Here is a 22,059-nt window from a genome sequence, read left to right on the forward strand (position 1 = left end):
ATGCAGCCCTACAGGTTTCATGTGATTGTTTACTGTCACTACAAACTCTATGCATGAGGGAGGCGCAAGCGTGTGTATGCTCAGAAGAAGTGTGTGTAGCGGTACGTGTGTTTACAAGGCCTGTGCGGACAATTACTGTTGGTTTTGGGGGGAAATCAGAATCTAAGAGAATTACAGTGCTGTTAACAACAACAACAACCCCTGCCCTTCCTTCCCCACTCTCGTTGTACCCTGCTTATCGCCTCCCATTGCACCCCACAAAGGACACCCGGGACAGGAGATCTCAAAAAGCCGGCTGATGAGCTCTCGGAGGGACTATAGGGCCGTTGTTATCAGTTGGCAAGCCGAGACACAATTCCGGTGCGATTTAATTAAAGGTAATAAATGTCTGGCGTTCCAGAGGCAAGGGAGGTGATTCCACAGCTCAGGTGTGTCTTATTGATCACTCCAAATGTGCCCTCCTGCTATGGAAAAGGCAGGTTAACAGTCCCACATGGGCGCACGCGGTTAGTGTTTTCCGTAAGATTTTAACCACAGAATTTCCTGTAATTCTACACATTTTGCCATGGCTTACACCATGTCTTTATGCTCTGTGACTATAACAGCTGACCGTCTAGTTTTTATTGGTGACTGTTAGTTATCAAAGATGATCTTATTTAAAAATATATGGCTCCTTTATCTTTACTACATATTTTTTGTTTTACACACTAACCAGTCCACCCACGTTGTGTGTGTGACCATTGCAAAAACAGTACATGTTATTCAATCATTTCATCCAAACTGCTGGTGTCAACAGCCGTCTGCATAGCCAGGCACTGAAATAGAACTTGGTTAGAACTTAAATCAAATCAAATTTTATTTGTCACATACACATGGTTAGCAGATGTTAATGCAAGTGTAGCGAAATGCTTGTGCTTCTAGTTCCGACAATGCAGTAATAACCAACAAGTAATCTAACTAATAATTCCAAAACTACTGTCTTATACACACAAGGGTAAGGGGATAAAGAATATGTACATAAAGATATATGAATGAGTGATGGTACAGAGCGGCATAGGCAAGATACAGTAGATGGTATCGAGTACAGTATATACATATGAGATGAGTATGTAAACAAAGTGGCATAGTTAAAGTGGCTAGTGATACATGTATTACATAAAGATGCAGTAGATGATATAGAGTACAGTATATACGTACACATATGAGATGAATAATGAAGGGTATGTAAACATTATATTAGGTAGCATTGTTTAAAGTGGCTAGTGATATATTTTACATCATTTCCCATCAATTCCCATTATTAAAGTGGCTGGAGTTGAGTCAGTGTGTTGGCAGCAGCCACTCAATGTTAGTGGTTGCTGTTTAACAGTCTGATGGCCTTGAGATAGAAGCTGTTTTTCAGTTTCTCGGTCCCAGCTTTGATGCACCTGTACTGACCTCGCCTTCTGGATGATAGCGGGGTGAACAGGCAGTGGCTCGGGTGGGTGTTGTCCTTGATGATCTTTATGGCCTTCCTGTAACATCGGGTGGTGTAGGTGTCCTGGAGGGCAGGTAGTTTGCCTCCGGTGATGCGTTGTGCAGACCTCACCACCCTCTGGAGAGCCTTACGGTTGTGGGCGGAGCAGTTGCCGTACCAGGCGGTGATACAGCCCACCAGGATGCTCTCGATTGTGCATCTGTAGAAGTTTGTGAGTGCTTTTGGTGACAAGCCGAATTTCTTCAGCCTCCTGAGGTTGAAGAGGCGCTGCTGCGCCTTCTTCACGATGCTGTCTGTGTGAGTGGACCAATTCAGTTTGTCTGTGAAGTGTATGCCAAGGAACTTAAAACTTACTACCCTCTCCACTACTGTTCCATTGATGTGGATAGGGGGGTGTTCCCTCTGCTGTTTCCTGAAGTCCACAATCATCTCCTTAGTTTTGTTGACGTTGAGTGTGAGGTTATTTTCCTGACACCACACTCCGAGGGCCCTCACCTCCTCCCTGTAGGCCGTCTCTTCGTTGTTGGTAATCAAGCCTACCACTGTTGTGTCGTCAGCAAACTTGATGATTGAGTTGGAGGCGTGCGTGGCCGCACAGTCGTGGGTGAACAGGGAGTACAGGAGAGGGCTCAGAACGCACCCTTGTGGGGCCCCAGTGTTGAGGATCAGCGGGGTGGAGATGTTGTTGCCTACCCTCACCACCTGGGGGCGGCCCGTCAGGAAGTCCAGTATCCAGTTGCACAGGGCGGGGTCGAGACCCAGGGTCTCGAGCTTGATGACGAGATTGGAGGGTACTATGGTGTTAAATGCCGAGCTGTAGTCGATGAACAGCATTCTCACATAGGTATTCCTCTTGTCCAGAGGGCAGTGTGCAGTGTGGTTGAGATTGCATCGTCTGTGGACCTATTTGGGCGGTAAGCAAATTAGAACCTGGTTCCATTTTAGAGGCTTGACGCGCTGCAAGTCCCGCCTCTCTACTCATTGGTTTTTACAAGCATATACCCATGTGGGTGATTGAGAGATGAATGAGGTCCACACTGCAGTCCAGTTGGTGCCTATAATGCACCTTAGCTAACTGCCATATAAAAAAAAATCCACAGAAGAATTAACAAGGAGTTTTTCTTTTCGCTCTGTAATTTAGGTTAGTATTGTGAACCAAGTATAATGTTGTTTATCCATCCTCAGTTTTCTCCTTTCAGCCATTAAACTCTGTTTTAAAAAGTCACCATTGGCCTCATGGTGAAATCCTTGAGAAGTTTCCGTCCTCTCCGGCAATTGAATTGGGCAGCAGGCCTGTATCTTTGTAGTGACTGGGTGTATTATACACCATTCAAAATATAACTAATAACTTCAACATGCTCAAAGGAATATTCAATGTCTGTTTTACACTGCTCAAAAAAATAAAGGGAACACTAAAATAACAGATCCTAGATCTGAATGAAATATTCTTATAAAAAACTTTTTTCTTTACATAGTTGAATGTGCTGACAACAAAAATCACACAAAAATTATCAATGGAAATGAAATTTATCAACCCATGGAGGTCTGGATTTGGAGTCACTCTCAAAATTAAAGTGGAAAACCACACTACAGGCTGATCCAACTTTGATGTAATGTCCTTAAAACAAGTCAAAATGAGGCTCAGTAGTGTGTGTGGCCTCCATGTGCCTGTATGACCTCCCTACAACGCCTGGGCATGCTCCTGATGAGGTGGCAGATGGTCTCCTGAGGGATCTCCGCCCAGACCTGGACTAAAGCATCCGCCAACTCCTGGACAGTCTGTGGTGCAACGTGGCGTTGGTGGATGGAGCGAGACATGATGTCCCAGATGTGCTCAATTGGATTCAGGTCTGGGGAACGGGCGGGCCAGTCCATAGCATCAATGCCTTCCTCTTGCAGGAACTGCTGACACACTCCAGCCACATGAGGTCTAGCATTGTCTTGCATTAGAAGGAACCCAGGGCCAACCGCACCAGCATATGGTCTCACAAGGGGTCTGAGGATCTCATCTCTGTACCTAATGGCAGTCAGGCTTCCTCTGGCGAGCACATGGAGGGCTGTGCGGTCCCCCAAAGAAATGCCACCCCACACCATGACTGACCCACCGCTAAACCGGTCATGCTGGAGGATGTTGCAGGCAGCAGAACGTTCTCCACGGCGTCTCCAGACTCTGTCACGTGCTCAGTTTGAACCTGCTTTCATCTGTAAAGAGCACAGGGCACCAGTGGCGAATTTGCCAATCTTGGTGTTCTCTGGCAAATGCCAAACGTCCTGCACGGTGTTGGGCTGTAAGCACAACCCCCACCTGTGGATGTCGGGCCCTCATACCACCCTCATGGAGTCTGTTTCTGACCGTTTGAGCAGACACATGCACATTTGTGGCCTGCTGGAGGTCATTTTGCATGGCTCTGGCAGTGCTCCTCCTGCTCCTCCTTGCACAAAGGCGGAGGTAGCGGTCCTGCTGCTGGGTTGTTGCCCTCCTACGGCCTCCTCCACGTCTCCTGATGTCCTGGCCTGTCTCCTGGTAGCGCCTCCATGCTCTGGACACTATGCTGAGACACAGCAAACCTTCTTGCCACAGCTCGCATTGATGTGCCATCCTGGATGAGCTGCACTACCTGCCACTTGTGTGGGTTGTAGACTCCGTCTCATGCTACCACTAGAGTGAAAGCACCGCCAGCATTCAAAAATGACCAAAACATCAGCCAGAAAGAATAGGAACTGAGAAGTGGTCTGTGGTCACCACCTGCAGAACCACTCCTTTATTGGGGGTGTCTTGCTAATAGCCTATAACTTCCAGTTGTTGTCTATTCCATTTGCACAACAGCATGTGAAATTTATTGTCATTCAGTGTTGCTTCCTATGTGGACAGTTTGATTTCACAGAAGTGTTACATTGTGTTGTTTAAGTGTTCCCTTTATTTTTTGAGCAGTGTATTTATTTTTACACATCTACCTATAGGTGCTCTTCTTTGCAAGGCATTGGAAAACCTCCCTGGTCTTCGTAGTTGAATCTGTGCTTGAAATTCACTGTTCGACTGAGGAACCTTGCAGATAATTATGTGTGCTGTACGGAGATTAGGTAGTCATTAAAAAAGCATGTTAAACAATATTATTGCACACAGTGAGTCCGTGCAACTTCTTGTGTTAATTGTTAAGCACATTTGTACTCCTGAATATATTTAGGCTTGCCACTGACATTATGGAGTATTGTGTAGACCAGTGTAGGCCAGGGCTCCAGAGTGGGGCAGCAGTCTGAGGCACTGCATTCTCAGTGCTAGAGACGTCACTACCGACCTAGGTTCGATTCCAGGCTGTATCATAACTGGCCATGATTGGGAGTCCCCATAAGGCGGCGCACAATTGGCCCAGCGTAATCCAGGTTTGGCTGGAGTAGGCCGTCATTGTAAATAAGAATGTTCTTAACAGACTTGCCTAGATATATTAAAAAAATAACATTTGGTCCTCCTGAGTGGCACTGCGATGTGCAAGAGGCGTCACTACAGATCCGGGTTCGATCCTGGGCTGTGTTGCAGCCGGCCATGACTGGGAGACTCAAGAGGCGGCACACAATTGGCCCAGTGTCGTCTGGGTTAGGGCAAGGTTTGGACGTCCTTGTCGCATCGCACTCTAGCGACTCCTGTGGCGGGACGGGAGCATGCACGCTGACACGGTCAACAGCTGTAGGGTATTTCCTCCGACACATTAAGGCAGCAAGCAGTATGTCTTGGCATGGTCGTGTTGTGGAGGACGCATGGCTCTCAACCTTCACCTCTCCGGAGTTTGTACAGGAGTTGCAACAATGGGACAAGACTAACTACCAAATGGATATCACGAAATTGGGGAGAAAAGGATAAAATAAATCCATTTGATCCGTATAAAATTCAGCCTGTAACAAAATGTGGAAAAAGTCAAGGGGTTTCAACACTTTCTGAAAGCACTGTATATTAGGGCTGTACCCGACAGTGCATTCTGAAACATTTACATTACATTTACATTTAAGTCATTTGGCAGACGCTCTTATCCAGAGCGACTTACAAAGCACTGTATATTAGGGCTGTACCCAACAGTGCATTCTGAAAGCACTGTATATTAGGGTTGTACCCGACAGTGCATTCTGAAAGCACTGTATATTAGGGCTGTACCCAACAGTGCATTCTGAAAGCACTGTATATTAGGGCTGTACCCAACAGTGCATTCTGAAAGCACTGTATATTAGGGCTGTACCCGACAGTGCATTCTGAAAGCACTGTATATTAGGGCTGTACCCGACAGTGCATTCTGAAAGCACTGTATATTAGGGCTGTACCCAACAGTGCATTCTGAAAGCACTGTATATTAGGGCTGTACCCGACAGTGCATTCTGAAAGCACTGTATATTAGGGCTGTACCCAACAGTGCATTCTGAAATCACTGTATATTAGGGCTGTACCTAACAGTGCATTCTGAAAGCACTGTATATTAGGGCTGTACCCAACAGTGCATTCTGAAAGCACTGTATATTAGGGCTGTATCCAACAGTGCATTCTGAAAGCACTGTATATTAGGGCTGTATCCAACAGTGAGTATTCAGAACCCTTGACTTTTTCCACATTTAGTTAAGTTACAGCCTTATTCTAACATTGATTAAATATATTGTTTTCCTCAAATCTACACACAATACCTCATACATAATGCCAACGCAAAAACATTTATTTTTTAAATAGAATAAAAAAGATACGTATTTATATAAGTATTCAGACCCTTTGCTATGAGACTCAAAATTGACTGCTCGACTAAAGACATTTTGGTTGACCAACAGCCTATTGACCAAACAATCGACCAGTCGACTAAATGGGGTCAGCCCTACTGTAGAAACAGAGAGAGATGCCATATAGACAGACATGCACATCTATTTAATAAGAGCAAACTATTGGCAGTGTGTCTATGCAGTAGAGCTACACTGAGTGCACAAAACATTAAGAACACCTGCTCTTTCCATTATATTTGTTTTATTTGACCTTTATTTATACAGGTTTCTCATTGAGATGTCTCTCTTGGAAAAGAGATGTTCTGGTCCAATAGCAGCAGAGGGAACAAAGTTTCAGACAAAACAACTTACATTCACTAACACAACATTAAACAAATCTATAAAACACAACTAAAAAACAATTACACTCTTCTATGATATTTACATCGATCAAGTGTTTAAACTCCACCAACGAAACTAGATCATCAAATTTTTAAATGTTCAGGAGAGAATTTCAAGACCAGCTGACAGTAACTATAATTATTTCTACCATGACCTGTTCTAATTTTTGGTACCTTTAGAAGCACATGAGAATGGGACTGTAATTGATATTTATTTACCGACCTGATTAAAAAACAGAGATAAAATGGCATTTTACCCAATATGGCCTTATAAAATCAGTGTATACCAGTATTTAAGCCTACGCAATGTCAATGATGACCAGCCAAAAGCAATGTAGGGATCAAAATGCTGTGTTAGACGTTTTTAACTTGTAATGAATCCGAGGGCTGCATGATACACTGAATCAAGTGCACTCAGGGTAGTGTTTGAGGACTGCACACACACACACACACACACACACACACACACCTCTAAAACTGCCAGTAATGTACATCGTACCAGCTCCTTCCTGGCCTCCAAAGAAAATCAAGCCTTACGCCGGTAATAAAAACCTATTCTCAGCTTGAGCTTCCTTATCAAGTTCTCTACATGCACAGTGAAGCTCAGCTTATCATCAACCCACACACCCAAATATTTGTACAGTTTGACTTGCTCTATAGTATGTCCAGCCAACGTAGCAATGACATGATTAATAACATGCCTGGCATTTGAAAATACCATGCATTTTGTTTTACCCGAATTTAGAATCATCTTTAAAATCATACAGATTCTGTTGTATGATGTTAAATGCTCTTTGGTCATCTTCAAAAGCTAAAATATAAACTACTACCACTTGAATAAAGAACAGTATCTGCATAAAAATGAATATCCGCTGTTTCAATAATATCCCCAATGTTGTTGATATACAAAATGAACAACAGTGGGACCAAAAAAACAACCTTGCGGAACACCTGAGCACACCTCTATGGACTCAAATCTATAACCATCCACTATTACACATCGTGTACGATTTGATATGTAATTTATAAACCAATCTAGAGCATGACCAGTAATTCCACAACATTTTAACCTTTGCACTAACACAGCATGGTCCACAGTGTCAAATACCTTCGACAAATCAATGAAGACAGACAATGTAACTTCTTGTCAAGAGCACAGTGGATGTCATTTAAAACCTTCAACGTTGCTGAAACAGTGCTGTGGCCAAACCTAAAAACCTGATTCTAAGTCGCTCTGGATAAGAGCGTCTGCTAAATGACTTAAATGTAAATGTAAATTTAAGATGTTGTTTTCTTGGAAGTAGGCCTTTAGCTGCCTACTAACTAAGGACACCAGTACCTTTGACAGTACAGACAATTTTGACATGGGTCGATAGTTGTCAAGTAGCGAAGGATCTCCACCTTTCAGGAGAGGCAGTACAAAAGCAGATTTTCATAACTTGGGGATTTCCTTAACATCAAGTGAGGTTAAAAATACATGTTAAGGGGGAGCAATGATGTCTGCAGCTAGGTGTAGGAAGCAGGGGTATAGTTCATCAGGGCCAGGGGATTTTTTTCTATCAATTTATTTCAGGGTTTTGAATACTTCTGAAACAGAGAAGGATGAAAAGGGGAACCTGGTGAAGGACTACACAGGGGTGTCAGGTAAATTCATAGGGAGGTCAATTATACCTATGACCTTTTCAAATAAACTGCCTGCATCTAAAAAATGATTCAAGGCTTTCAGAATGGAGGTTCTCTCAGTTACAATCTGTATGTCGACCAACAATTGTTTGGGAAGCTGTGTATCTTTTTTGCACGCCAAACCTTTCACTACTTGCCAAAATGTTGATGGATTATTTAGATTATCTGAAGTAGATTTCAGGTAGTGGTCTGCTTTCAATGTACAGATCATAGCCACACCCATATTTGGAAGATGTTTAAAAGCCATCCAATCATCTCCTGAACCAGACCCTCTTCTTGCTTTAGCCTACATAGCATTTTGTTTCCTTAGGATTTTAGTAAGTTCCTTAGTAAATCAAGGGTTCTCTCTGCCCTTAATTATGATTTATTTTAAAGGGGCCTATTAGATACATCCTGGAATGCGTTGTGGAAGTAAGAAAAGGCTAGTTCAACATCAGATATTAATTCCATTCAATGCTAGATACATCATGCAAAAACCTTGAATATCAAACCGTTTTCTAGGTTTCTTTTCGTAATGACACTTGGAGATTTTAGGAATTTTACCATCTCACACACAGGCAATAGCACAGTGATCACTTATGTCATTTGCAAAAATACCAGAAGCATTAAAACGATGAGTATTGGTTAAGATCAAAGAGGACATTTTATATTCAACCTAGTTACACTGTTGACATTCTGAGTGAAATTAAAGGTATTGTATAGAATTTTTAATTGATCAGAGCGAGATGTTAGCCAGTCCTGATTCAGATCACCCATCAGGACCAACTCAGAATTGACATTCTGTGAAAACAATTTGAAAATACAATCCACAGAGCCAACAGTGCAGATGGAGGTCTATAACAGCAAGATACAACAATATTTAAAAATGAGCAAAGGTTTAGGTTCAAAGACAGACTTTCAAGTTGCTTAGGTTTAGTAACAGAAGTCAGAACGCCCACCGAGAACTTGTCTTTTACCTATACAGCAACACCACCACCCTTAGATTTACGATTTGTACGAAAAACATTCTAACCAATTATGCCAATATTTTAGTCTGTAATATATTTTTTTGAGACATTTTTCAGAAAGCATAAATACATCAGGGTCGGCAGCTGTTGTCCATATATTCACAAAATCAAGCTTCGGCAGAAGACTTCTTACACTCAAATGCAAAAACTTCAGGCAACTCTGACTACTTAATTGGGCAGGGGTAAGAATGTCAGGACCTGGGATAGATCGCACATTTCCAGACAATAGAAGCAGCAAGATGATGGCAAGTCTAGATCGAGGGCTACAACATTTGGATTTACAGACAGCACTTGAACAACAATTCATAGTCACCAGAGTCTTTAGAGACACATATTTCAGGAGATGTATGAAGTCCAGAGACATGATTAAGTACCAAGAGAACAGTCCTGAAATGTAAGCGCAAGAGTCTGATTTCTCACATATTGTTTGAGAGAAATGTGCATAGTTCTCACGTGCACTTCCAGAGCAAGAGTGGGGTTTCTCACAAAACTTGAGGGAGAAACAGTCATATATTTCCTTATTCACAGAGTAACGGGCTCTAAAAGTATGGCCAACATAGTAAAAGCCAAGGGTAGACAACAGCAACATGAACAACAGCAACATGTTTGTTTTTATTGCCCTAAGAGTCACTAATCAAATAGTCCAACCACAGATCAATAAAAAGTCAGCGATGTATGCGTATGATGTAGGCGAGTAAAGCTCCGGGGATAGAGAGGGTGGCAAGGGTACCTGTACCAGAATGGGAGAGACAGAGCAGGGCAGGCAGGGAGCAGGCAGGCAGGCAGAGAGATCAGTTCTCTGGCCAACAGTGCACACGGATCGCACTGTATCGACGTGAAAATGTATCGACCTTGACACATGGATTGTGTGTGTGTGCCATTCAGAGGGTGAATGGGCAAAATTGAAGTGCCTTTGAACGGAGTATGGAAGTAGGTGCCAGGCACACCGGTTCATGTCAAGAACTGCAATGCTGCTGGGTTTTTCATGCCCAACAGTTAACTGTGTATCAAGAATGGTCCACCAAGCAAAAAACAACCAGCCAACTTGACACAACTATGGAAAGCATTGAAGTCAACATGGGTCAGCATTGCTGTGGAAAGCTTTCAACACCTTGTAGAGTCCATGCCCCGATGAATTGAGGCTGTTCTGAGGGCAAAAGGGGGTGGTACTCAATGTTAGAAAGGTGTTCCTAATGTTTTGTACAGTGAGAGTATGTGTAGCCATCTATTGTGCTATAGAGTAATATGAAGGTGTCACTGAAGGAAAGACAATGTAGAGAACGACCTAGGAGGATAATGTAGGGGCTGTGTTCTTACACAAGCCACACCCAAATCTACAGCATCTGTCCAGATTCAATTCCCTGAACAGAAACAGACTGACAACTGGAACTGGAGAATATGTCCCAGACAGTCCTTTTTATATGGGCTAATCATTCTGCATTACAAGTATCCCTGAAAGTTTCAAAGGCATCCTACAGCACTAACTTTGCTGTGTATTGTACAACCGGCATGTGTCGTTGAGGGACTTTGGGGGTATTCCACCCAAACATCTCAGTCAAAATGGACGGTCTATAAGCCCATTAGTGAAATTGGATCAGCTGAGAGAGGAAAAGTCCATATATCAGAAAGAGTGAGAGGCAGGAAGAGTTTTCACAACTTCCTGTTTGACCTCTACTGAAGGCTTCTGGGATTGCAGTCCCAGGGGTTTGATTTGGATTTGACAGTAAAAAACAGGAGCCCCAGTTTGAGAAAACATTACAGTAAAACACTCAGAGGATAAAATACAGGACGTCTACATCTAATACTCCTGAGTGCCATTTAGAGGCTCGACAAACAATACTTCAAACATTTACTGTGGTTTTCCTTTCATAAACCTTCCTCTGTGCCCACAGCACAGTAGGCAGACGGAGTAGAGTAGAAGACTGTTAAAAGTGGGAGCTTCAACTGTACAGTAGCCCCTTGAGACAGCAAGATAATTGACTTCACAAAGCAGCATAACAACTAAAATCCTCTCAACAACTACATTAAAACCACCCAAACCTTAGGAGGGGTCTTTACAGTACATCAATATCCCATTCTCAACCACCTTCAGGAAATGCTCAGTGCCAAGTAAGAAGAAAGAATAATCTCTCAGTGTGTGTTTCCTCCAAACCGAGCAGAGGACCAGTGTCTCTTTGGCCAGGCCCACTCTTTCCTGGCCGCCTGCCCAGCCGCCTTCCTGGGTGAGATCTCATTTCTGCTCTGCTAACATCACTGGAAGAACAGCCCGAGCTCCATGCTGGTAGGGAATAGGCTTTCTCTGCATCCGTGTGTGCTTGAAAACATGTGCCTCAGTCAGCCAGTGTTACATATATGCGTGTCAGAAGCATTGCTTCAGTCAGCGTTACATACAGTGGGCCAAAAAAGTATTTAGTCAGCAACCAATTGTGGAAGTTCTCCCACTTAAAAAGATGAGAGGCCTGTAATTCTCATAATAGGTACACTTCAACTATGACAGACAAAATGAGAAGAAAAACAATCCAGAAAATCACATTGTAGGATTTTAAATGAATTTATTTGCAAATAATGGTGGAAAATAAGTATTTGGTCACCTACAAACAAGCAAGAATTCTGGCTCTCACAGACCTGTAACTTCTTCTTTAAAAGGCTCCTCTGTCCTCCACTCGTTACCTGTATTAATGGCACCTGTTTGAACTTGTTATCAGTATAAAAGACACCTGTCCACAACCTCAAACAGTCACACTCCAAACTCCACTATGGCCAAGACCAAAGAGCTGTCAAAGGACACCAGAAACAAATTTGTAGACCTGCACCAGGCTGGGAAGACTGAATCTGCAATAGGTAGCAGCTTGGTTTGAAGAAATCAACTGTGGGAGCAATTATTAGGAAATGGAAGACATACAAGACCACTGATAATCTCCCTCGATCTGGGGCTCCACGCAAGATCTCACCCCGTGGGGTCAAAATGATCACAAGAACAGTGAGCAAAAATCCCAAAACCACATGGGGGGACCTAGTGAATGACCTGCAGAGAGCTGGGACCAAAGTAACGATGCCTACCATCAGTAACACACTACGCCGTCAGGGACTCAAATCTTGCAGTGCCAGACGTGTCCCCCTGCTTAAGCCAGTACATGTCCAGGCCCGTTTGAAGTTTGCTAGAGAGCATTTGGATGATCAAGAAGAAGATTGGGAGAATGTCATATGGTCAGATGAAACCAAAATAGAACTTTTTGGTAAAAACTCAACTCGTCGTGTTTGGAGGACACAGAATGCTGAGTTGCATCCAAAGAACACCATACCTACTGTGAAGCATGGGGGTGGAAACATCATGCTTTGGGGCTGTTTTTCTGCAAAGGGACCAGGAAGACTGATCCGTGTAAAGGAAAGAATGAATGGGGCCATGTATCGTGAGATTTTGAGTGAAAACCTCCTTCCATCAGCAAGGGCATTGAAGATGAAACGTGGTTGGGTCTTTCAGCATGACAATGATCCCAAACACACCGCCCGGGCAACAAAGGAGTGGCTTCGTAAGAAACATTTCAAGGTCCTGGAGTGGCCAAGCCAGTCTCCAGATCTCAACCCCATAGAAAATCTTTGGAGGGAGTTGAAAGTCCGTGTTGCCCAGCAACAGCCCCAAAACATCACTGCTCTAGAGGAGATCTGCATGGAGGAATGGCCCAAAATACAGCAAGTGTGTAAAAACCTTGTGAAGACTTACAGAAAACGTTTGACCTCTGTCATTGCCAACAAAGGGTATATAACAGTATTGAGAAACTTTTGTTATTGACCAAATACTTATTTTCCACCATAATTTGCAAATAAATTCATTAAAAATCCTACAATGTGATTTTCTGGATTTTTTTTCCATTTTGTCTGTCATAGTTGAAGTGTACCTATGATGAAAATTACAGGCCTCTCATCTTTTTAAGTGGGAGAACTTGCACAATTGGTGGGTGACTAAATACTTTTCTGCCCCACTGAACATTCGTGTTAGAAGCATTGCATACATGCGTGTCAGAAGCATTGCCTCAGTCAGTGTGCGGCCCACATCTTAACCAGCCCAGTACTCACTCCTCTCGCTGTGATGAATCAATGTGGGTAAATCTATGAGAGGATCTTAGTCCAGCTCAGCTTTGTTAGACACACACAGGAAGGGCTTACTTACCAATTCCAGTATTTTTAGAGACTATTGATCAGATCAGGCCAGATTTGGGTGGAGGATAGCACTTGAGTGTGAGTGGCTGGCTGGAGTTTCCTGTTTGGCTTAAAAGTGTAGCGAGGTGGAAGAACTGGGCTGGCTAAGATAGTCACACTTTTTTTAGTGTTCTAAGTGGCTCAAATGTTAAAAGTGCACTTCGGAGCATACTCAACTCATACACTTAAGACGCCACCCAAAAAACACACTTGCTCATATTGAACTTCTAAAGACTGTTTCCATTGAGATCCATGTTTTTCTTTTTCTAACCACCAATGGTCCACTGTTCTGCCTATGGAGCCCTGACCTGTTCACTGGACATGCAACCTTGTCCCGGACCTGCTGTTTTCGACCCTCTCCCTCTCTCAACCTCTGAATGCTCAGCTATAAAAAGCCAACTGACGTTAACTCCTAGAGGTGCTGACCTGTTGCACCCTCTACAACCACTGTGATTATTATATGACCCTGCTGGTCATCTATGAACGATCTGGACTTAAATGGCCATGAACTCTTTAAAATCACAGGTCAGAAGAGGACTGGCCACCCCTCAGAGCCTGGTTCCTCTCTAGGTTTCTTCCTAGGTTCCTGCCTTTCTAGGGAGTTTTTCCAAGCTACTGTGCTTCAACATCTGCATTGCTTGCTATTTGGGGTTTTAGGCTGGGTTTCTGTAGAAGCACTTTGTGACATCTGCTGATTTATTGTAGCACAGGGATAGGAAACCAACTGAGCCATGGGAACCTGCCGTTGGGAACAACCACCACCAGTGGCACCCACCTGCCCAGAGCCTGCACCTTGGCTGTGTGTCTCTCCTCCAGCTCATCCAGGCGTCTCCTCAGGGCATCGGTCTCCTGCCTCAGCCCAGCAGAGTGCTCCATCTCCCCATCCAGCAGGCTACGCAGGGACCTCGAGTCCCGGAAGACAACACAATACTGTTACCATACAGTCACAAAAAAACAGTCTCAGAAAACTTGCATACATATATACACATAGCTCCAAATTCCACTAGATTTTTCACATGTCAAAGATCAACTCACACCATCAACATTAGGAGACTCACATGTTGTGTTCATCCAGCTCATCCTTCCTGTTCATCATGGCTACTATGGCCTGGTGGAGCTCCACTGTGGATGAGAGACCGTTAAACACAGACAAGCACACAGATGCAAAAAAATACATCTGGAAAAGTGGTTATTGTTCACATTTCTTTTACTCAGCTCATATTGAAGTCTCATCACTACCACTACTGTGCCACTGAGCTGAGTGATACATGAAATACTAAACTGGTTTCATACTGCATGTGCTGCTGCCTGTAGCCAACTCTTCTGTCGTTGTCATGACGACACAAGTTAGGTCCAGAACATAGAGCAGGGCTACTCAACTGGTGGCCCGCGGGCCAGATAAGGCTCTTTTATTCAATTTAGAATGGCCCTTTGATCAATTCTGAACATACATTTTTGAACATTTACAAAAACTATTCTTCAATTCAATAAACTATATTCTTCAATTGGAGAATCTGTTTTCCTGTAGTCCCACCGATTAATTGTTGTCAATCGTCACCAAACATACAAGTTACAGCCAATCAGAGCTGTTAACAGGGGTACAGGGTCTGCCTGCCCGACTATCAGCTTTTTCACCGCAGATGAGATCACTACACTGCCTGATACACCAGTGTGCTTTGTGCTTACATCAGAGGTGAGTTAAGTTATGGCTATCATAAACTTTATCAGATTAACATCTAGCCTGCAACATCGCTTGTTCGTAGTCTGCCGAGTATCCTGATCAACTTTTACATAATGATGTTGGGTGGTTAAGCAATGGTTATAGTGCTGTCAAGAGCAGCTGTCAGTAGAAAGCCAACACATACTGTATCTAGAGATACTGCTTAATGAGGAGGATCAGATGTTAGTTATTTAGTCACATCTTCAATCCACTGAATGGACTCAACCGAGCTCATTTCCCATACATACCAAATTGGTTGACTACAGGGGCAGCAAAACTGGGCTTCAATGCTATGATACTCACCCACTTAACATACTGCTTAACTGGTTGGACCCAAGCTTGCTGTACAACATTAAAACCCATTCAGTGTGCGTATAACAGACTCTCAAAGTGCTCACTGTTACATCCACAGACAGCATGAGATACTGAGTGGGGAAAATCTGGTTCAATACACCGACGCATGTCTTGTATTCAAGATCCTAATGGCCCCCTCCCTCCACTTAGTACTTCAGTCAAACAGAAAAACCCACGGCAGCAGATCCACAAGCCTCAGTCTATCGGCGTGCTACGTGTTGTATGTCCTATGTTGCTCAGTCTGTCGGCGTGCCACGTGTTGCTTGTCCTATGTTGCTCCGTCTGTCGGCGTGCCACGTGTTGCTTGTCCTATGTTGCTCCGTCTGTCGGCGTGCCACGTGTTGCTTGTCCTATGTTGCACCGTCTGTCGGCGTGCTACGTGTTGCTTGTCGTATGTTGCTCTGTCCGTCGGCGTGCTACGTGTTGCTTGGCCTATGTTGCTCTGCATGTGCTCACTGCTCCTTGTTTATCAATATTTTTATTGTTTTTAATAACCGGCCCAGGGACTGCGGTTGAAAATTAGCCGGCTGCCTAAAACAGTCACTTTTACTGAAAGGTTGATTAAAATGTGCACTGTCCCTGTAAAAATACAAATAAACTAAGGGAGGGATAAAACAGTTATTGACATGACTGAAATTAAAGTGTGTTATTTCCCCCTCTGATTTGAGCCCAAACAAAACGCTCCCTTTCCCTACACTGCACAATTTTATTCAGTCATCATCAGCACAGATCAATCCCGTAATGTTGGAGTTTCTAGATAAACTGAAAGCTAACTTTGCAACGAGATTTGATGAGTTTAAGTCCCTACAGTGGTGGTGCAGTTTATTATAGGGACCCGTTCTCTACTGATGCAGGGGGAGAGAGCCCTCCACAAAAACTAGTCAACTGAGATAAAAGGTTTGTGTGTAAAAAAAAATAAAAAAAAGTGTTAAATGATAAAGAAATGGAAAATAGAACAGAATGTGATGCTGGTCAGCTGAGATATGCCATGCATAAAAGGTTTCCCATGTGTAAAAAAACAAAAGATAAAACGGACAGGAAAGTAGAAATTAATGTGATGCAGGTCAACGGTGTACAAATGTGTTCCATTATTTAAAGAAATGTACACATTGAATTAGGCCAATCTTAAAGCACTTAAAATTAACTTTTAGCATCATTTGATTTGAATAAAAGTGCTTTATAAACATCATAATTGTGTCTTTGCATTGTTTTTTTAATACCGGTTTTAGTAATCCCATGAAGAAAATGTCTTGCCCCCCTATAAAATACCTTTTTCAAATCTGGCCCCCATAAGAATATAGTTGAATAGTCTTGACATGAGCATGGGACCAGCCATGCTACTAAAATAGCACCGCGGCCCAGATACATACACACCATACAGTCACAGCACAGCTCTTTACTCACATGACAGATATAGGCTAATACATAGACCTACTTCTCTCAGTGCAGTGCTATGGAAAAAGTGGCAAGTGCCAAGGCCTTATGAATACCAAAGTATTTACTCAATTATAAGCAAATAAATTATACAGATCAGCTGTTGGCTATCAACAGCCACGAAGCTTAGAAGTGGAGCTTGTTTTGGCCCCGGACGCATTTCAAAAGGTAGGTCTACAACGCGAAGCCTCGGTTAAGTGGCTGGTTGAGGTGAAGAAGAGGAGGTTGATGAAGATGGGCGCTAGAGGAGGAGAGGACAGAACCATTATATCTGAAGCTCCCAACTCCACATCACTGCTCCAGAAATGTAACATTTACGATAACCATGCGTTCACCACAGGAAAACAGCGTCCGGCGATCCATTAACGAGCTCTATAGTGTGTGTGTGGCAGACGCTAACATAATGGTGGACCTTGGCTTATGTTCTTTATACTGCACACAATGTTCTCTATCTATACACATACACACACACACACACACACACACACACACACACACACACACACACACACACACACACACACACACACACACACACAGTACTCCTCTTTTGAGAGCTGCTAATCTTTTGAGTGTTTGAATATAGACGCGAGTTACAACTTTAGACGTGACTGTGGGTCTTCCACAGTGCTTAAAGGCAGACCGTCACACTTGGATCCCCAGCCCTGATACCCTGACTAACATTACAGGCTTGGTGAGATCCACACACAGGAAACACATAACATCAATATGAGCATCAGCGGGGCTAACCTCTGCTAAGCTTTAGAGAATTACACAAATCACGTCCTAGAGGCAAAAACACAGACAGTGTGTAAACGGTGTAAACATTTTATATTCCCGGAAGTTTTGAAAGACAATAGAGCAGAAGAAATGTGGATGACTGGTGTGTGTTGTATAGAGAAATGAGATCTATCAAAGAAGACATGATTTTCTGAGGGTACCGTTCTGTTTCAGTCCTATAAACTGGAGACTACAGTTCGAGTACACACAGGGCACACGGATACTGAATTAACAGTGCCATCTCCTGGTTGAATAAAAAAACAATTCTCATCATACTGAATTCCCTTCTTAAAACACATGTTTAGTATACCACACACACTCACCCACTGTCATGGACTCTGGTAGACCGGGGGTGGCACTGGGAAGGACACTGGAGAGAGGTGCATTCTGGCCCGGCGGGCTGGCCTCCAAGCTGCAAAGACACAGAGAGAGAGAGAGAGAGAGAATGTTACGTGTATATCTCCATCCAATAACTCTCAAGACTATTGAAATCAAATTTTATTGGTCACATCCACATGGTTAGCAGATGTTAATGCGAATGTAGCAAAATGCTTGTGCTTCTATTTCCAATAGTGCAGTAATAGCTAACAAGTAATCTAACAATTCCACAACAACTACCTAATACACACAAATCTAAGTAAAGGGATGGAATAAGAATATGTATATATAAATATATGAATGAGTGAAGACCGAGAAGTTTAGGCAAGATGCAATAGATGGTATAAAATACAGTATATACACATGAGATGAGTAATGCAAGATAAGTAAACATTATTAAAGTGCCATTATTAAAGTGACTAGTGATCCATTTATTAAAGTGGCAACAGCCTCTCTGTGTCATTGATGGCTGTTTAACAGTCTGAAGGCCTTAAGATAGAAGCTGTTTCTCTGGTCTCTCGGCCCCTGTTTTGATGCACCTGTACTGACCTCGCCTTCTGGATGATAGCGGGGTGAACAGGCAGTGGCTCAGGTGGTGGTTGTCCATCATCATCTTTTTGGCCTTCCTGTGACATCGGGTTGTGTAGGTGTCCTGGAGGGCAGGTAGTTTACCCCCGGTGATGCATAGTGCAAACCGCACCACCCTCTGGAGAGCCTTGCGGTTGTGGGCGGTGCAGTTGCCATACCAGGCGGTGATAGAGCCCGACAGGATGCTCTCAATTGTGCATCTGTATAAGTTTGTGAGGGTTTTAGGTGATAAGCCACATTTCTTTAGCCTCTGGAGGTTCAGGAGGAGCTGTTGCACCTTCTTCACCACACTGTCTGTGTGGGTGGACCATTTCAGTTTGTCAGTGATGTGTACGGTGAGGAACATTTTTTTTTTTTTTTACGTTCCACCTTCTCCACTGCTGCCCCGTCAATTTGTTGACTTTGAGTGAGAGGTTATTTTCCTGACAGCACACCGAGTGCCCTGACCTCCTCCCTGTAGGCTGTCTCATCATTGTAATCAAGCCCACTACTGTTGTCGTCTACAAACTTGATGATTGAGTTGGAGGCGTGCATGGCCACGCAGTCATGGGTGAACAGGGAGTACAAAGGGGGCTGAGAACGCACCTTTGTGGGGCCCCAGTGTTGAGGATCAGCGAAGAGGAGATGTTGTTTCCTACCTTCACCACCTGGGGTGGCCCGTCAGAAAGTCCAGGGCCCAATTGCACAGGGCGGGGTTGAGACCCTGGTCGTCAACCTTAATGATGAGCTTGGAGGGTACTATGGTGTTGAATGCTGAGCTGTCGTTGATGAATAGCATTCTGACATAGGTATTCCTCTTGTCCAGATGGGATAGGGCAGTGTGCAGTGTGATGCCGATTGCATCGTCTGTGGACCTATTGGGGCGGTATGCAAATTGAAGTGGGTCGAGGGTGGCAGGTAAGGTGATATGATCCTTGACTAGTCTCTCAAAGCACTTCATGATGACAGAAGTGAGTGTACGGGGCGATAGTCATTTAGTTCAGTTACCTTTGCCTTCTTGGGTACAGGAACAATGGTGGCCATCTTGAAGCATGTAGGGACAGCAGACTGGGATAAGGATTGATTGAATATGTCCGTAAACACACCAGCCATGGCGTCTGGGCTGGCAGCCTTGCGAGGGTTAACACATTTAAATGTCTTACGTCGGCCATGAAGGAGGAGAGGGAGGGCCCGCAGTCCTTGGTAGCGGGCCACGTCGGTGGCACGGTATTATCCTCAAAGCGGGCAAAGGTGTTTAGTTTGTCTTGAAGCGTGACGTCGGTATCTGTGACGTGGCTGGTTTTTCATTTTGTTGTCCGTAATTGCCTGTAGACCCTGCCACATACGTCTTGTGTCTAAGCCGTTGAATTGCGACTCCACTTTGTCCCTATACTGACATTTCGCTTGTTTGATTGCCTTGGGGGGGATTAACAACACTGCTTATATTTGTCCATATTCCCAGTCATCTTTCCATTGTTGAATGCAGTGGGTTGTGCTTTCAGTTTTGCGCGAATACCGCCATCTATCCATGGTTTCTGGTTAGGGTAGGGTTTAATAGTCTCCGATGCGCTTCCTTATAAACTCACTCGCGGAATCAGCATATAAATCGATGTTATTCTGAAGCGTGGATTCCGATTGGTCAGACCAGCGTTGAATAGTTCTAATCATGGGTACATCCTGTTTGAGTTCCTGCCTGTAGGACGGTAGGAGCAAAATGGAGTCGTGGTCGGATTTGCCGAAGGAAGGGTGGGGGAGGTCCGTGCGTGCATTGCGGAAGTTTAGAGTAGCAGTGATCGAGTGTATTGCCCGCACAAGTGCTACAGTCAACATGCTGATAGGATTTAGGTAATCTTGTCCTCAAATTTGCTTTGTTAAAATCAAAACTATGAAATATTGAAGTGAGCTCGGTTTTCTTCCCACCCTTGTTAAGATCATGTGCATGTAAAATTGACTGACAACATACTTGAACTGCAGCTGGGTTCTGGTTGTCTCGTGGTTGCCTGTGGAATCTGTCTGTACAGGAAATGCAACCGTATCCTCCACTGAACCGACTGAAACAAAATGAAAGTGCAAACAACGCTGAGGAATGTTGTGGATCAAATCTGTCTGCTTTAAGAATATGCTTCCCATATTCAACAGAAGCTTAGTAAATGTACAGAACCAGTCAAAGGTTGACACACCTACTCATTCAAGGTTTTTTTTTTACTATTTTCTACATTGTAGAATAATAGTGAAGACATCAAAACTGTAAAATAACACATATGGAATCATGTAGTGACCAAAAAAGTACCAAGAGTGTGCACAGCTGCCATCAAGGCAAAGGGTGGTTACTACATGATTCCATATGTTTATTTCATAGCTTTGATGTCTTAACTATTATTCTGCAATGTAGTAAAAAATGTAATGTAATAAAATTAAAAAACTTGAATGAGTAGGTGTCCAAACTTTTAACTGGTACTGTATAATTACCTCTAAGTAACGTCACACACTATTCTCTTTTAACACCAGTCTGCCGTTTCTATAGAAACAAACTCCAAAAATGAACAATATGAACCAACACACTATAACCAAACTTCTGTGAATGTGTAAGAAATGACTGGTGAGCCCAGAGGACTGGGTTGAGGAACAGAGGGGAGGAGCCTGGCTCACCTGGCTGAGAGTAGGAGTGGCTGGAGGCCACAGGAATGAGGATGTTTGAACTGTCATGATCAGTCATGGCCTGCAGAGGGCTACACGTGGACACACTGGATAGGCTCCCCACCACCACTCTGTACACACACACACACCACAACAAGTAAACTTGTTTATATCAATCATTGTTTAAGAGTTTCCCACCATGCTTATTGTATGGTTAAGAAAGTGAAAGTCTCCATAGTTACTCACTGGTTAGTGCTGGCCCTGTCATGGAGGGGGCTCTGTAGCTGTGGTCTGCTCTTGTACACCTCCTCTTCCTCATCATTATCAATAATCTTGGAGTCTGGCAGAGCCCTGGAGAAAGGAGGAGACCCGGCCCAGCGGACTATCCCAGGCCCGGGCATCCCGTTCTGGGGAGGCGAGAGGGAGGAGGAGGGCTCCAGTGGGTCAGTGCCCTCCTCCAGACTGACCTGAGGAGCAGTGGTGCTCTTCCTGAGAGTGGCAGTACTCCCCCCCACCTCCTCATCCTCGTCCTCTGCTCCCCCATCCAGGTCGTCATCGAAAGAGATGATGTTAGTGATTTTCTTTTTCCTCCGTCGCTCCTTCCTCAGGCCAGAGTCTGGAGAGGAGAGAGAAAAAGAAGTCAGTTTCATATCCATGTTTTTGGGCTTAACATCATCATCATCATCATCATCTTAG

General features: G+C 43.8%; 1 protein-coding gene across 1 annotated transcript in view; it reads right to left on the bottom strand.

Moving 5' to 3' along the window:
• Positions 1 to 22,059, bottom strand: part of LOC135511983 (sorting nexin-29-like) — a 212,777-nt gene that overhangs the window by 164,062 nt on the left and 26,656 nt on the right. Inside the window, exons 8-13 of the mRNA XM_064933535.1 lie at positions 21,610 to 21,979; positions 21,376 to 21,494; positions 20,690 to 20,777; positions 18,105 to 18,193; positions 14,552 to 14,615; positions 14,269 to 14,397 (exon numbers count right to left, since the gene is read on the bottom strand). Of these exons, the coding sequence (XP_064789607.1) occupies positions 14,269 to 14,397; positions 14,552 to 14,615; positions 18,105 to 18,193; positions 20,690 to 20,777; positions 21,376 to 21,494; positions 21,610 to 21,979 (859 nt within the window). The remainder of the gene's footprint in view (positions 1 to 14,268; positions 14,398 to 14,551; positions 14,616 to 18,104; positions 18,194 to 20,689; positions 20,778 to 21,375; positions 21,495 to 21,609; positions 21,980 to 22,059) is intronic.

The sequence above is a fragment of the Oncorhynchus masou genome, chromosome 24, assembly GCF_036934945.1.
Source record: "Oncorhynchus masou masou isolate Uvic2021 chromosome 24, UVic_Omas_1.1, whole genome shotgun sequence".
In the NCBI taxonomy this organism is placed as follows: domain Eukaryota; kingdom Metazoa; phylum Chordata; class Actinopteri; order Salmoniformes; family Salmonidae; genus Oncorhynchus; species Oncorhynchus masou.